Source organism: Vidua chalybeata, chromosome 29 (assembly GCF_026979565.1).
Source record: "Vidua chalybeata isolate OUT-0048 chromosome 29, bVidCha1 merged haplotype, whole genome shotgun sequence".
NCBI lineage: Eukaryota > Metazoa > Chordata > Aves > Passeriformes > Viduidae > Vidua > Vidua chalybeata.
Window position 1 is genome coordinate 1,912,177 of NC_071558.1, and position 15,260 is coordinate 1,927,436.

The 15,260-nt window shown below is 62.8% G+C and overlaps 1 protein-coding gene across 1 annotated transcript; it reads left to right on the forward strand.

Moving 5' to 3' along the window:
- The first annotated feature begins 769 nt into the window (after positions 1-769).
- On the forward strand, positions 770-14,537 carry USF1 (upstream transcription factor 1). Its single transcript, XM_053967028.1, has 11 exons — positions 770-851; positions 4,043-4,111; positions 4,470-4,519; positions 5,419-5,537; positions 7,285-7,386; positions 8,196-8,385; positions 9,584-9,671; positions 10,073-10,131; positions 11,687-11,781; positions 12,369-12,497; positions 13,528-14,537. Exons 1-11 carry the CDS (start codon positions 793-795, stop codon positions 13,615-13,617), a joined length of 1,050 nt encoding a protein of 349 aa, XP_053823003.1. The 5' UTR covers positions 770-792; the 3' UTR covers positions 13,618-14,537.
- The last annotated feature ends 723 nt before the right edge of the window (positions 14,538-15,260 follow it).

The window sequence follows — 15,260 nt, forward strand, 5'->3', positions numbered from 1 at the left end:
CATTGGGATATGGGGACATTTGGGGACATTTGGACAGGGAGACATGGGGACATTGGGATATGGGGACATTTGGGGACATTTGGACAGGGAGACATGGGGACATTGGGATATGGGGACATTTGGGGACATTTGGACAGGGAGACATGGGGACATTGGGATATGGGGACATTTGGGGACATTTGGACAGGGAGCCACGGGGACACTGGGACACGGGGACAGGAGAACACGTGGCTCTGGGCACCCGGGCGCACAGACACACAGGAGCACGAAGGCACACGGGGACAGGGGGACACCGAGGGGACGCTGAGGGGACACAAGGCCAGCCACAAACCCCGGCCTTTGTTTACACCGCCGCCATCTTTGCCTCAACATGGCGGCGCCCACTGCGGCCTCACCACGGGGGGCGGCCCGGGCTCTCCGGGCGCCTCGCCCAAACCCCTCCGGTACCGATGAGCCCGGCGGGGGTCCCTCACCCTCGGGAGCGCCCGGCCCTGTCCCCACGCCCCCGCCGCGCCCCTCACCGAGCGCCGCCCTCTTCCAACATGGCGCCGCCCTCACCCAAGATGGCGGCGGGGGCGGCGGAAGCGCCGCGCGCCTTCGCCGTCTAAGATGGCGCCGCGCGCGGCCCCGCGCGCTAAGATGGCGCCCGGCCGTGCCCGGCGCCAAGATGGCGGCGCGGCGCTGCGCGGCGCGGCGCCCCGGCCCAAGATGGCGGCGCGAAGCCGGGCCGGGGCCGCGTGAGGGGGGAACTTCCGCCCGCGCTCAAGATGGCGGCGCGGCGGCGCCGTGCGCATGTGCGGGGCCCATGGCGAGACAAGGGGCCGAAGGCGCGCAGGGCCCGAGGCCGAGAGGTACCGGGGAGGGCCCGGGCGGCCCCGCGGGGCGAACCCCGCCGGGAACGGCGGCACCGCGACCCCGGCACGGCCCCGGCAGCGGGGGGGGGGGCGGGGGGGGGGGGGAGCGGCCGCGCCCGCCGGGCCCGCGGGGAGGGGCGGGGGGGGGGGGGGGGGCGGGGGTGGCCCCCCCTCAGGCGCGCGCAGCGGGTTGTCACTGTCACCCCCCGGTGGTGTCCCCTCCCCCCGCTCGGTGCCGACCCCCCCCCCCCGTGTGTCGGTGTCACCCCCTCTGCGTGTCGCCACCCCCCCTCCCCCCCGCCCCCCACTTTGTCGCCGTTTCGTGTCCCCCTCCCCTCCCCCCCCCCGCTGTGGCAGTGGCGTTCCCGTTGGGGACCCCCCGCCCCCCCCAACTTTGTCACCCCTTTCGTGTCGCCTCCCCCGCTCTGTCCCCCCTCCCCGTGTGTGTGTCCCCGTTCTGTCGCTGTCACCCCCTCACTTTGTCACCTCCCCCCCCCGCTGTGTCCAGCCCCTCCCCCCGTGTCACCCCCCCCCTTCGTGTCACCCCCGCCCCGCCACTGTCACCCCCCCCTTCGTGTCGTGTCACCCCCTTTGTGTGTCCCCGCTCTGTCACCCCCTTCCTGCCCCCCCCCCAGCTCTGTCACTGTCACCCCCCCCCCACCTTGTGTCCCACCCTGGCTGTGTCACTGTCACCCCCCCCATGTGTGTCCCCTCAGTCACTGTCACCCCCATCGTGTCCCCCCTTCTCTGTCACCCCGCTGAATGTCCCCCCCCCCCACCCCGGTTCTTGTCCCTCCGGGTGTGTCACTGTCACCCCCCCCCCCTCAGTGACCCCCAACTTGTCACCTTCCCCCCCGGTGCCCCCCCATTTCCCCCATCCCGGGGGAGGTGACAAGGGACAGTGCAGGTGACACTGGGGACACTGAGGGGGTCCCCACCGGGGGGAGGTTATGGCCACCTTGGGGTGACCCCAAAGTGTCACCCCGGGGGAGCTGGTGGCTTTGGGGACACGTTGTCACCTGGGGGGGAAGGGGGCAGTGAGGGGACACCTGGACATGTGGCTGTGGTCACAGGTGGTGGCCAGTGGTCAGAAGTGGTGGCCCACACTGGTGGCTGGTCACAGTGGCCAGTGTCCCATCGTGGTGGCCAGTGCCCCATTGGTGTCAGGTCACAGTGGCCAGTGTCCCATCACGGTGGCCAGTGCCCCACTGGTGTCAGGTCACAGTGGCCAGTGTCCCATCACGGTGGCCAGTGCCCCACTGGTGTCAGGTCACAGTGGCCAGTGTCCCATCACGGTGGCCAGTGCCCCACTGGTGGCTGGTCACAGTGGCCAGTGTCCCATCACGGTGGCCGCTGTCCCATCATGGCCAGTGTCCGGTCACAGTGCCAGTGGCCCATGGTGGTGGCCAGTGTCCCATCATGGTGGCCGTTTGTGGTGGCCGCTGTCCCATGGTGGTGGCCAGTGTCTGGTCAGGATGGCCGCTGTCCCATCCCGCTGTCCCACCCCGGTGTCCCATCCTGGTCCTGTCTCCGTGTCCCAGTTCCTGTCCCCATCCCTGACCCCCTGTGACCCCACGTCCCTGTCGTGTCCCCATCCTGTCCCTGTCCTGTCCCTGTGTCCCTGTCCTGTCCCTGACCCCTCTGCATCCTTGTCCTGTCCCTTGTCCCTGTCCCCATGTCCCTGTCCCTGTCTCCCCATCCCTGACCCCCCCTTGTCCCTATATGCGTGTCCCTGTCCCCATCTGTGTGACCCTTGTCCTGTCCCTACCCCTGTCCCTGTCCTGACCCCGTCCCCATGTCCTTGTCCCCATCCCTGTATCTGTGTGTCCCTGTGTCCCCACATCCCTGTCTCCATATCCCGATGTCCCTGTCCCCATCCCTGTGTCCCTGTCCCCATCCCTGTGTCCCTGTCCCCCTGCATGTCTTCATCCCAGTATCCCTGTATCCCCGTGTCCCTTTGTCCCTGTGTCCCTCTGTCCTGGTGTCCCCATGTCCCCGACCCCAGTGTCCCTAGATCCTGGTGTCCCCACATCCCAATGTCTTTATATCCTGATGTCCCTGACCTCAGTGTCCCTGTGTCCTGGTGTCCTCAACCCCGATGTCCCTGTGTCCTGATGTCTGTGTGTCCTGGTGTCCCCATGCCCCTGCTGTCCCCATGTCCCTGACCCTGCTGTCCCCATGTCCCTGACCCCACTGTCCCCATGTCCCTGACCCTGCTGTCCCCATGTCCCTGACCCCACTGTCCCCATGTCCCTGACCACACTGTCCCCATGTCCCTGACCACACTGTCCCCATGTCCCTGACCACACTGTCCCCATGTCCCTGACCCTGCTGTCCCCATGTCCCTGACCCTGCTGTCCCCGTGTCCCTGACCACACTGTCCCCATGTCCCTGACCACACTGTCCCCGTGTCCCTGTCCCCATGTCCCCATATCCCCGTGTCCCTGACCCCCATGTCCATGTCCCCCTGTCCCTGTGTTCCCCTGTACCCGTGTCCCTGACCCCATGTCCCTGTCCCTGTGTCCCCATGTCCCATGTCCCCGTGTCCCTGACCCCGATGTCCCCGTGTCCCTGTCCCCATGTCCCTGTCCCCCTGTCCCCATATCCCCGTGTCCCTGTCCCCCTGTCCCCATGTCCCCGTGTCCCTGTCCCCCTGTCCCTGTCCCCATGTCCCCGTGTCCCTGTCCCCCCGTCCCCGTGTCCCTGACCCCGCTGTCCCCATGTCCCCGTGTCCCTGTCCCCCTGTCCCCCTGTCCCCATGTCCCCCTGTCCCCGTGTCCCTGTCCCCCTGTCCCCGTGTCCCTGTCCCCATGTCCCCCTGTCCCCTGTCCCCCTGTCCCCGTGTCCCTGTCCCCCTGTCCCCCTGTCCCTGTCCCCCTGTCCCCGTGTCCCTGTCCCCATGTCCCCCTGTCCCTGTCCCCCTGTCCCTGTCCCCGTGTCCCTGTCCCCATGTCCCCCTGTCCCTGTCCCCGTGTCCCTGTCCCCCTGTCCCCCTGTCCCTGTCCCCGTGTCCCTGTCCCCCTGTCCCCCTGTCCCTGTCCCCCTGTCCCCGTGTCCCTGTCCCCCTGTCCCCCTGACCCTGTCCCCATGTCCCCCTGTCCCCATGTCCCCCTGTCCCTGTCCCCCTGTCCCTGTCCCCCTGTCCCTGTCCCCCTGTCCCTGTCCCCCTGACCCCGCTGTCCCCGCAGGGCTCTGAAGGCCGTGAGGCTGCTCCGCTCCCGCCCCGCTGATGCCCGAGGGAGCCGAGCCATGAAGGGGTGAGTGGGACCCCAAAACTCACCTGGGACCCCAAAACCTGCAGTGGGACCCCAAAACTCACCTGGGACCCCCAAAATCTGACCTGGGACCCCAAAAATCACCTAGGACCCCCAAAATCTGCTCTGGGACCCCAAAATCTGACCTGACCCAAAACTCCATGGGACCCCCCAAAACTGCCCCAAGACCCCCCCCCCCCCAAATCTGATCTGGGACCCCAAAATGGCCCCAATACCCCCAAAACTGCCCCATGGGTGGGACACACGAGGGGTGGGGCATTTGGGGGAGTCCCAGATTTGGGGTTTGGGGGATTTGGGGGGCTCGGGGACCCCCCCCTCACTGTTTTGTTCCCCCCCCCAGGCAGCAAAAAGCAGCCGAGACCGAGGAGGGGACGGTGCAGATCCAGGAAGGTGAGGGGGGACCCCAAAATTGGGGTTTGGGGGGGATTTGGGGTTTTTGGGGGGGGGGATTTGGGGACATTTTGGGGTCTTTGGGGGGGATTTGGGGAGGTTTTGTGTCCCCCTCCAGTCTTATGCCCCCCCCAGTTTGGGGTGTGTCCCCCCAATCCCATATCCCTCCCCAGTTTGGGGTGCCCCTCCCCAGTTTCAGGTGTGTTCCCCCCCAATTTGGGGTGTATCCCCCCAATCCCATATCCCTTCCCAGTATGAGGTTCCCCCTCCCCAGTTTGGGTTCCCCCTCACCAGTTTGGGGTTCTCCTCTCCCCAGTTTGGGTTCTCCTCTCCCCAGTTTGGGTTCTCCTCTCCCCAGTTTGGGGTGCCCCTCCCCAGTTTGGGTTCCCCCTCCCCAGTTTGGGTTCTCCTCTCCCCAGTTTGGGGTTTCCCTCCCCAGTTTGGGGTGCCCCCTCCCCAATTTCAGGTGTGTCCCCCCCCAGTTTGGGGTGTATCCCCCGAATCCCATATCCCTTCCCAGTATGAGGTTCCCCCTCCCCAGTTTGGGGTTCCCCTCCCCAGTTTGGGGTTCCCCTCCCCAGTTTGGGTTCTCCTCTCCCCAGTTTGGGGTTCCCCTTCCCCAGTTTGGGGTTCCCCTTCCCCAGTTTGGGGTGCCCCTTCCCCAGTTTGGGGTTCCCCTCCCCAGTTTGGGTTCTCCTCTCCCCAGTTTGGGGTGCCCCTTCCCCAGTTTGGGGTGCCCCTTCCCCAGTTTGGGGTGCCCCCTCCCCAGTTTCAGGTGTGTCCCCCCCCAATTTGGGGTGTATCCCCCCAATCCCATGTCCCTCCCCAGTTTGGGTGCCCCCTAATTTGGGGTGCCCCCTAATTTGGGGTGCCCCCCCTAATTTGGGGTGCCCCCCCAGGCTCGGTGGCCACGGGCGAGGACCCCACGAGCGTGGCCATCGCCAGCATCCAATCGGCCGCCACCTTCCCCGACCCCGGCGTCAAGTATGTGTTCAGGACCGAGGGCGGCGGCACGCAGGTACCGCACCTGGCACACCTGGGCACACCTGGGCACACCTGGGCACACCTGGGCACACCTGGGCGGGATTGGGGGCACCTGGGATACACCCGGGCACACCTGAGGGCACCTGGGTACACGTGGGGGGGTTTGGGGGCACCTGGGATACACCTGGAGTACACCTGGTATACACCTGGGCACACCTGGGAACACCTGGGCACATGTGGAGTACACCTGGGCACACCTGGGGGAGCTTGGATACACCTGGGCACACCTGGGGGGGCTTGGGGGCACCTGGGATACACCCAGGCACACCTGAATGCACCTGGGTACACGTGGGGGGGTTTGGGAGCACCTGGGATACACCTGGAGTACGCCTGGTATACACCTGGGCACACCTGGGAACACCTGGACACACCTGGGCACATGTGGAGTACACCTGGACACACCTGGGCACACCTGGACACACCTGGGCACATGTGGAGTACACCTGGGCACACCTGGGGGAGCTTGGATACACCTGGGCACACCTGTGAGGCAAGTGGGGATACCTGGGGGGGCATGGATACACCTGGAGTACACCTGGGGGGGGGGCTTGGATTTACCTGGGGAGGCACCTGGGGCACCTGAGATACACCTGGGTGGGATTTGGGGCACCTGGGATACACCCGGGCACACCTGAGGGCACCTGGATACACGTGGGGGGGTTTGGGGGCACACCCAAACCTGGGTTCCTGGGACACACCTGGGCACACCTGGAGCACACCTGGGGGGCACCTGGGCACACCTGTGGGCACCTGGGCACACCTGGAGTGCACCTGTTCACATCTGGGCACACCTGGGGGGGGCTTGGATACACCTGGGCACACCTGGAGGGGTTTAGATAGACCTGGGCACACCTGGGGGCAGCTGAGGGGGCTTGGATACACCTGGGATACACCTGGGCACACCTGGAGAGTCCTGGGTACACCTGGGGAGGCACCTGGGGTGATCTCAGGGGGCACCAGATCATTGGTGGGCTTTGGTTCCACACCAAGAGCAGGTGTGGCACACCTGGGGACACCTGGGGGACACTGTGGGGTGGCTCTGGGGAGGTTTCTGTGTCACACCTGTGTGAAGTGCCACACCTGTGGCAGGTGATGTCCAGGTGATCCAGGTGGTGACAGACACCTGTCCCAACTTGGAGCTTACCTGGAGGACTCTGGGGGGACACTGGGGGGTTGGGGTCTTTGTCACACCTGTGTGAGTGTCCCACACCTGACACCTGAGTGTCTCACCTGTCCCAGGTGATCCAGGTGGTGACAATGGGTGTCTGGGGTCTGTGTCATACCTGAGTGTCTCACCTGTCCCAGGTGATGCACGGGGTGATGCAGGTGTGACAGCGGGTGGCTCTGGGGGTCTCTGTGTCACACCTGTGTGACGTCACACCTGTGTGATGTCACACCTGTGCCAGGTGATGCAGGTGTGACAGCGGGTGGCTCTGGGGGGGTCTGTGTCACACCTGTGTGATGTCACACCTGTGTGATGTCACACCTGTGTGATGTCACACCTGTGCCAGGTGATGCAGGTGTGACAGCGGGTGGCTCCGGGGGTCTCTGTGTCCCACCTGTGTGATGTCACACCTGTGTGATGTCCCACCTGTGTGATGTCCCACCTGTGCCAGGTGATGCAGGTGTGACAGTGGGTGGCTCTGGGGGGGTCTGTGTCACACCTGTGTGATGTCCCACCTGTGTGATGTCCCACCTGTGTGATGTCCCACCTGTGCCAGGTGATGTACCGGGTGATCCAGGTGGCTGACGGGCAGCTGGACGCGCAGACCGAGGGCACCAGCGCCATCAGCGGCTACCCGGCCACACAGTCCATGACACAGGTGCGTCACCTGGCCACGCCCACTGCCACGCCCCCCTGTGTCACCTGTGCCCCACACAGTCCGTGACCCACGTGTTCTGTGGGGTCTGGGTGTCCCCATCCCACGTGTGTCCCCCCTCACCTGCCTCACCTGTGCCCCTGTGTGTTACCTGTCCCACCTGTGTCCCAACCCCCTTACCTGTGTTCCCATCTTGCCTGTCCCCCCTGTCCCACACTTGTCCCTTACCTGTCTCACCTGTCCCCCTGTCCCTCACCTGTCCCCTTGTCCCTCACTTGTCCCCTTGTCCCTCACCTGTCTCACCTGTCTCACCTGTCTCACCTGTCCCTCACCTGTCTCACCTGTCTCACCTGTCCCCCTGTCCCTCACCTGTCTCACCTGTCTCACCTGTCTCACCTGTCCCCTTGTCCCTCACCTGTCCCCTTATCCCTCACCTGTCCTGTCCCTCACCTGTCCCTCACCTGTCTCACCTGTTCCCTTGTCCCTCACCTGTCCCTCACCTGTCCCCCGTCCCTCACGTGTCTCACCTGTCTCACCTGTCCCCCTGTCCCTCACCTGTCCCCCTGTCCCTCACCTGTCTCACCTGTCTCACCTGTCTCTCACCTGTCCCTCACCTGTCCCTCACCTGTCCCCCGTCCCTCACGTGTCTCACGTGTCTCACGTGTCTCACCTGTCCCTCACCTGTCTCACGTGTCTCACCTGTCTCATGTGTCTCACCTGTCTCACGTGTCTCACGTGTCTCACGTGTCTCACCTGTCCCTCACCTGTCTCACGTGTCTCACCTGTCTCACGTGTCTCACCTGTGGGCGCAGGCGGTGATCCAGGGCGCGTTCACGAGCGAGGACGCGGTGGAGACGGAGGCGGCTCCCACCGAGACTCACTACACCTACTTCCCCGCCGCGGGCGTGGCCGACGGCGCCGCCGCCACCGCCGCCACCGCCGCCACCGCCGTGGTCACCACGCAGAGCTCCGAGGCGCTGCTGGGCCAGCCCACGCCCACAGGTGAGCCCCACAGCCCCAGGTGAGCGCCTGACCTGAACTGGGGCTCACCTGGCTGCGTTTGGGGGCACCGGGAACGGGTTTGGGGGCACCGGGAACGGGTTCGGACTCACCTGGATGGGTTTGGGGGCACCTGGGTGGGTTTGGGGGCACCTGGAACGGGTTCGGGGACACCTGGGTGGGTTTGGGGACACCTGGGTGGGTTTGGGGACACCTGGGTGGGTTCGGACTCACCTGGGTGGGTTTGGGGGCACCTGGGTGGGTTTGGGGGCACCGGGAATGGGTTTGGGGGCACCAGGAACGGGTTTGGGCTCACCTGGGTGGGTTTGGGCTCACCTGGGTGGGTTTGGGGACACCTGGGTGGGTTTGGGGACACCTGGGTGGGTTCGGACTCACCTGGGTGGGTTTGGGGGCACCTGGGTGGGTTTGGACTCACCTGGGTGGGTTTGGGGGCACCTGGGTGGGTTTGGGGGCACCTGGGTGGGTTCGGACTCACCTGGGTGGGTTTGGGGACACCTGGGTGGGTTTGGGGGCACTTGGAACGGGTTCGGGGACACCTGGGTGGGTTTGGGGGCACCTGGAACGGGTTCGGGGACACCTGGATGGGTTTGGGGGCACCTGGGTGGGTTTGGGCTCACCTGGATGGGTTTGGGGGCACCTGGAATGGGTTGGACTCACCTGGATGGGTTTGGACTCACCTGGATGGGTTTGGGGGCACCTGGAACAGGTTCGGACTCACCTGGGTGGGTTCGGACTCACCTGGATGGGTCTGGAGTCACCTGGGTGGGTTTGGGGACACCTGGGTGGGTTTGGGGGCACCTGGAATGGGTTGGACTCAGCTGGATGGGTTTGCGCTCACCTGGACTAGGGACTCACCTGTGGGATTGGGCTCTCACCTGTGGGTTTTTGGTCTCACGTGTGGGTTTTTGGTCTCACGTGTGGGTTTTTGGTCTCACCTGTGGGATTGGACTCTCACCTGTGGGATTGGGCTCTCTCCTGTGGATTTTTGGGTCTCTCCTGTGGATTTTTGGGTCTCACCTGTGGGTTTTTGGGTCTCACCTGTGGGTTTTTGGGTCTCACCTGTGGGTTTTTGGTCTCACCTGTGGGATTGGGCTCTCTCCTGTGGATTTTTGGGTCTCACCTGTGGGTTTTTGGGTCTCACCTGTGGGTTTTTGGTCTCACCTGTGGCTCTGGGCTCCAGGGCAGTTTTTCGTGATGATGTCACCACAGGAGGTGCTCCCGGGGGGGGCCCAGCGCTCCATCGCCCCCCGCGCACACCCCTACTCCCCGTGAGTACCTGGGCACACCTGGGGCACACCTGGACAGACCCAGGTACACCTGGGGCACACCCGGACACACCTGGGGCACACCCAAGCACACCTGGGATACACCCAAACACACCTGGGACACACCCAAACACACCTGGGGCACACCTGGGACACACCCAAACACACCTGGGACACACCCGGACACACCTGGGACACACCCAGACACACCTGGGGCACACCTGGGACACACCCAAACACACCTGGGACATACCCAAACACACCTGGGCACACCCAAACACACCTGGGACACACCCAAACACACCTGGGACACACCCAGACACACCTGGGGCACACCTGGGACACACCCAAACACACCTGGGACACACCTGTGCCCACCTGTGCCCACCTGTGCCCCTCCCCAGGAAGTCGGAGGCTCCCCGAGCCACGCGGGACGAGAAGCGCCGGGCACAGCACAACGAAGGTACCGGGGCGGGGCCCCCATTCCCAATCCCCGTTCCCATTCCCAATCCCTGTTCCCATTCCCAATCCCTGTTCCCATTCCCCAATCCCCGTTCCCAATCCTGTTCCTGTTCCCAATCCCTGTTCCCATTCCCCGCTCCCATTCCCAATCCCCGTTCCCAATCCCAATCCCTGTTCCCAATCCCGTTCCCATTCCCCGTTCCTATTCCCGTTCCCAATCCCGTTCCCATTCCCTGTTCCCATTCCCAATCCCCGTTCCCAATCCCGTTCCAATTCTCTGTTCCTGTTCCCATTCCCCGTTCCCGTCCCCATTCCCTGTTCCCAATCCCTGTTCCCAATCCCGTTCCCATTCCCCATTCCCAATCCTGTTCCCCGTTCCAAATCCCATTCCCTGTTCCCAATTCCAATCCCGTTCCCATCCCCGTTCCCATTCCCTGTTCCCAGTCCTGTTCCCGTTCCCAATCCCCGTTCCCAATCCCATTCCCAATCCCAATCCCTGTTCCTGTTCCCATTCCCCATTCCCATTCCCCATTCCCAATCCTGTTCCCTGTTCCAAATCCCATTCCCCGTCCCCAATCCCAATTCCCGTTCCCAATCCCAATCCCGTTCCCCGTTCCCATTCCCCGTTCCCATTCCCTGTTCCCAATCCCGTTCCCAATCCCATTCCCAATCCTGTTCCCGTTCCCAATCCCCGTTCCAATTCCCATTCCCCGTTCCCAATCCCGTTCCCAATCCCAATCCCTGTTCCCGTTCCCATTCCCATTCCCCGTTCTCAATCCCCGTTCCCAATCCCATTCCCAATCCCAATCTCTGTTCCCGTTCCCAATCCCCGTCCCTGTTCCCATTCCCGTTCCCAATCCCGTTCCCATTCCCAATCCCATTCCCAATCCCAATCCCTGTTCCCATTCCCTGTTCCCAATCCCATTCCCAATGCCGTTCCCTGTTCCCGTTCCCAATCCCAATCCCGTTCCCATTCCCCATTCCCGTTCCCAATCCCAATCCCTGTTCCCGTTCCCATTCCCCATTCCCAATCCCAATCCCTGTTCCCGTTCCCATTCCCCATTCCCAATCCCATTCCCCATTCCCAATCCCAATCCCCGTTCCCGTTCCCAATCCCAATCCCGTTCCCATTCCCCATTCCCGTTCCCCGTTCCCGTTCCCAATCCCAATCCCTGTTCCCCTTCCCATTCCCCATTCCCAATCCCAATCCCAATCCCTGTTCCCATTCCCAATCCCAATCCCATTCCCCATTCCCAATCCCAATCCCTGTTCCCATTCCCGTTCCCAATCCCAATCCCTGTTCCCATTCCCCATTCCCAATCACAGTCCCCATTCCCAATCCCAATCCCTGTTCCCATTCCCGTTCCCAATCCCAATCCCTGTTCCCATTCCCCATTCCCAATCCCAATCCCCGTTCCCAATCCCAATCCCGTTCCCATTCCCCATTCCCGTTCCCCGTTCCCGTTCCCAATCCCAATCCCTGTTCCCCTTCCCATTCCCCATTCCCAATCCCATTCCCAATCCCAATCCCAATCCCTGTTCCCGTTCCCGCGCAGTGGAGCGCCGGCGCCGGGACAAGATCAACAACTGGATCGTGCAGCTCTCCAAGATCATCCCCGACTGCTCCATGGAGAACACCAAATCCGGACAGGTCTGGCCTGCGGGGTTGGGGTGCGGGATTTGGGGTGCGGGGTGTGAGATTTGGGGTGTGGGATTTGGGATTTGGGGTTTGGGGTGTGGATTTGGGGTCTGGATTTGGGGTTTGGGGTGTGGATTTTGGTTTTGGGGTGTGGATTTCGGTTTTGGGGTTTGGGGTGTGGATTTCATTTTTGGGATTTGGGGTCTGGATTTGGGTTTTGGGGTGCGGGATTTCGGTTTTGGGGTTTGGGGTCTGGATTTGGGTTTTGGGGTGCGGGATTTCGGTTTTGGGGTTTGGGGTCTGGATTTGGGGTTTGGGGTGTGGGATTTCGGTTTTGGGGTTTGGGGTCTGGATTTGGGGTTTGGGGTGTGGATTTCGGTTTTGGGGTTTGGGGTCTGGATTTGGGTTTTGGGGTTTGGGGTGTGGATTTGGGGTTTGGGGTTTGGGGTCTGGATTTGGGGTCTGGATTTGGGGTTTGGGGTGTGGATTTGGGGTTTGGGGTTTGGGGTCTGGATTTGGGGTCTGGATTTGGGGTTTGGAGTGTGGATTTGGGTTTTGGGGCTGGGGGCTCGTCAGTGACCCCGAATCCCGACCCGCAGAGCAAGGGCGGGATCCTGTCCAAGGCCTGCGACTACATCCAGGAGCTGCGGCAGAGCAACCTGCGCCTGAGCGAGGAGCTGCAGGGCCTGGACCAGCTGCAGATGGACAACGAGGTGCTGCGGCAGCAGGTGGGACTGGGAGCACTGGGAATACTGGGAATGGGGCTGGGAATGGGGCTGGGATCAATTGGGATCAATGGGATCAATGGGATTGGGGTCATGGGAATGGGGCTGGGATCAATGGGATGGGATTGGGATGGATGGGTCTGGACCTGCAGACGGACATGGAGGTGCTGCGGCAGCAGGTGGGACTGGGAGCACTGGGAATACTGGGAATGGGATTGGGATCAATGGGATGGGACTGGGGTCATGGGAGTGGGGCTGGGATGGGATTGGGGTCGATGGGATGGGGCTGAGGTCAATGGGATGGGGTTGGGATCAATGGGGTCAGGGCCTGGACCAGCTGCAGATGGACGTGGAGGTGCTGCGGCAGCAGGTGGGACTGGGAGCACTGGGAATGGGGCTGGGAATGGGATTGGGATCAATGGGATGGGATTGGCGTCATGGGAATGGGGCTGGGATGGGATTGGGGTCAATGGGATGGGATTGGGATGGATGGGTCTGGACCTGCAGATGGACGTGGAGGTGCTGCACCAGCAGGTGGGACTGGGAGCACTGGGAGGGACTGGGAATGGGGCTGGGAATGGGGCTGGGAATGGGGCTGGGATCAATTGGGATCAATGGGATCAATGGGATGGGGGTCAATGGGAATGGGGTTGGGATCAATGGGGTCAGGGCCTGGACCAGCTGCAGATGGACGAGGAGGTGCTGCGGCAGCAGGTGGGACTGGGAGCACTGGGAATACTGGGAATGGGACTAGAGAGCACTGGGAGTGCACTGGGAGGATATTTTGGGCTCCCTGGGGGATATTTTGGGGTGTTTGGACCCCCCCATACCCCCTCAGGACCCCCCCAAAATCCAGGTGGAGGAGCTGAAGAGCAAGAACCTGCTGGTTTGGGTTACTGGGCTGTACTGGGAGCACTGGGAGTGCACTGGGGGGGTATTTTGGGGTGCAGGGGGATATTTTGGGGTGCAGGGGGATATTTTGGGGTCCCTGGGGGATATTTTGGGGTGCCTGACCCCCCCCCCTCAAACGCAGGTGGAGGAGCTGAAGAACAAGAACCTGCTGCTGCGGGCGCAGCTGCGCCAGCACGGGCTGGAGATCGTCATCAAGAACGACACCCACTGACCCCCGAAACCCCAAACGCACCCCAAAACCCACCCCCGCCACCCCAAAACCCCCCCGGGACCCCAAAACCCACCCCCCGCACCCCAAAACCCCCCCGGGACCCCAAAACCCCCCCCGGGACCCCAAAATCCACCCCGGGACCCCAAAACCCCCCCGGGACCCCAAAACCCCCCCCCGCACACCAAAACCCCCCCCGGGACCCCAAAACCCCCCCGGGACCCCAAAATCCACCCCGGGACCCCAAAACCCCCCCCGGGACCCCAAAACCCCCCCGGGACCCCAAAATCCACCCCCCGCACCCCAAAAACCCACCCCGGAACCCCAACCCCCCCCCCCCCCCGGGACCCCAAAACCGCCCCGGGACCCCAAAAACTCCCAGGGAACCCCCCCCAAACCCCCCCCCCCACAGCCCCTCCCCCCGCGCTCGGTTCTGCCCCTCCCCCCCAATCATGTGACCCCTCCCCCACCCCAAAATTCCCCCCAAAATCCCCCCAAAATGTCGCCCCCCGCACCCCAAAATTCACCCCCCACGCTCTCGGCCCGGTGGGCGCCGCCCCCGCCCCTCCCCCACCCAATTTTGGGACCCCCCTCCCCTAAAATTTGGGGCCCCTCCCCCCCCCAAAATGGGATTTGGGGTCGCCCCTCCCCCCGCGGCCCCCGGGGGGGGTTTTGGGGTTTGGGGGGGGAGGGGATTTTTGGGGGGGGTTTGGGGTGTTGGGACCCTCACGCCCCCTCCCCCACCCCCCCCTTTTTGCCCCTCCCCCCCCCCCCCCCGCCCCTCCCCCTCCCCCCCCCCCCCCTCTCCCGCGGGGTTTTGGGATTTTTTTTTTTTTTTTTTAAAACTCTCGGAATTGCGGAAAAAAAAAGAGAAAAAAACCAAAAAGGAAAAAAAAAATAATCCAGGAAAAAAGAAAAAAAAGAAAAAAAAAAAGAAAAAAAAAAAAAAAAAAATAAAAACAGGGATTTGGTTTTTTTAGGTCCTCCAGGTTCTTCCCAGAGCCCACCCCAAAAATCCCCTAAAAGCCCCAAAGGGACCCCAAAAATCTTTTAAAACCCCCAGGGGGACCCCAAAAATCCCCTAAAACCTCAAAGGGACCCCAAAAATCCCCTAAAAGCCCCAGGGGGACCCTAAAACCCCAAAGGGACCCCAAAAATCCCCTAAAACCTCAAAGGGACCCCAAAAATCCCTTGAAACCCCCAGGGGGACCCTAAAACCCCAAAGCGACCCCAAAAATCCCCTAAAATCCCCAAAACCTCCAAAGGGACCCCAAAAATCCCCTAAAAGCCCCAAAGGCACCCCAAAATTCCCCTGAAACCCCCAAAGGGACCCTAAATCCCCCAAAGAGACCCCAAAATCCTCCTGAATTCCCTCAGGGACCCCAAAATCTCCTTGAAAACCCTAAAGGGACCCCAAAAATCCCCTAAAACCCCCAAAGGGACCTTAAAACCCCAAAAGGACCCCAAAAAGCCCCAAAGGGACCCCAAAATTCCCCTGAAACCCCGAAAAGGGCCCCAAAATTCCCCTAAAACCACCAAAGGGACCCCAAAGAGACCCCAAAAATCTCCGTGAAAACCCCAAAGGGACCCCAAAATTCCCCTAAGACCCCCAAAGGGACCCCAAAACTCTCCCAAATTCCCCCAGG

What these genes read in the sequence shown, in the direction of transcription:
- USF1 (XM_053967028.1), top strand. Translation starts at nt 793, where the DNA reads ATGTGCGGGGCCCATGGCGAGACAAGGGGCCGAAGGCGCGCAGGGCCC. An exon ending in GGGAGCCGAGCCATGAAGGG is followed by an intron (nt 4,112 to 4,469) that starts GTGAGTGGGACC and finishes TCCCCCCCCCAG; the next exon opens with GCAGCAAAAAGCAGCCGAGA. An exon ending in AGAACACCAAATCCGGACAG is followed by an intron (nt 11,782 to 12,368) that starts GTCTGGCCTGCG and finishes CCCGACCCGCAG; the next exon opens with AGCAAGGGCGGGATCCTGTC.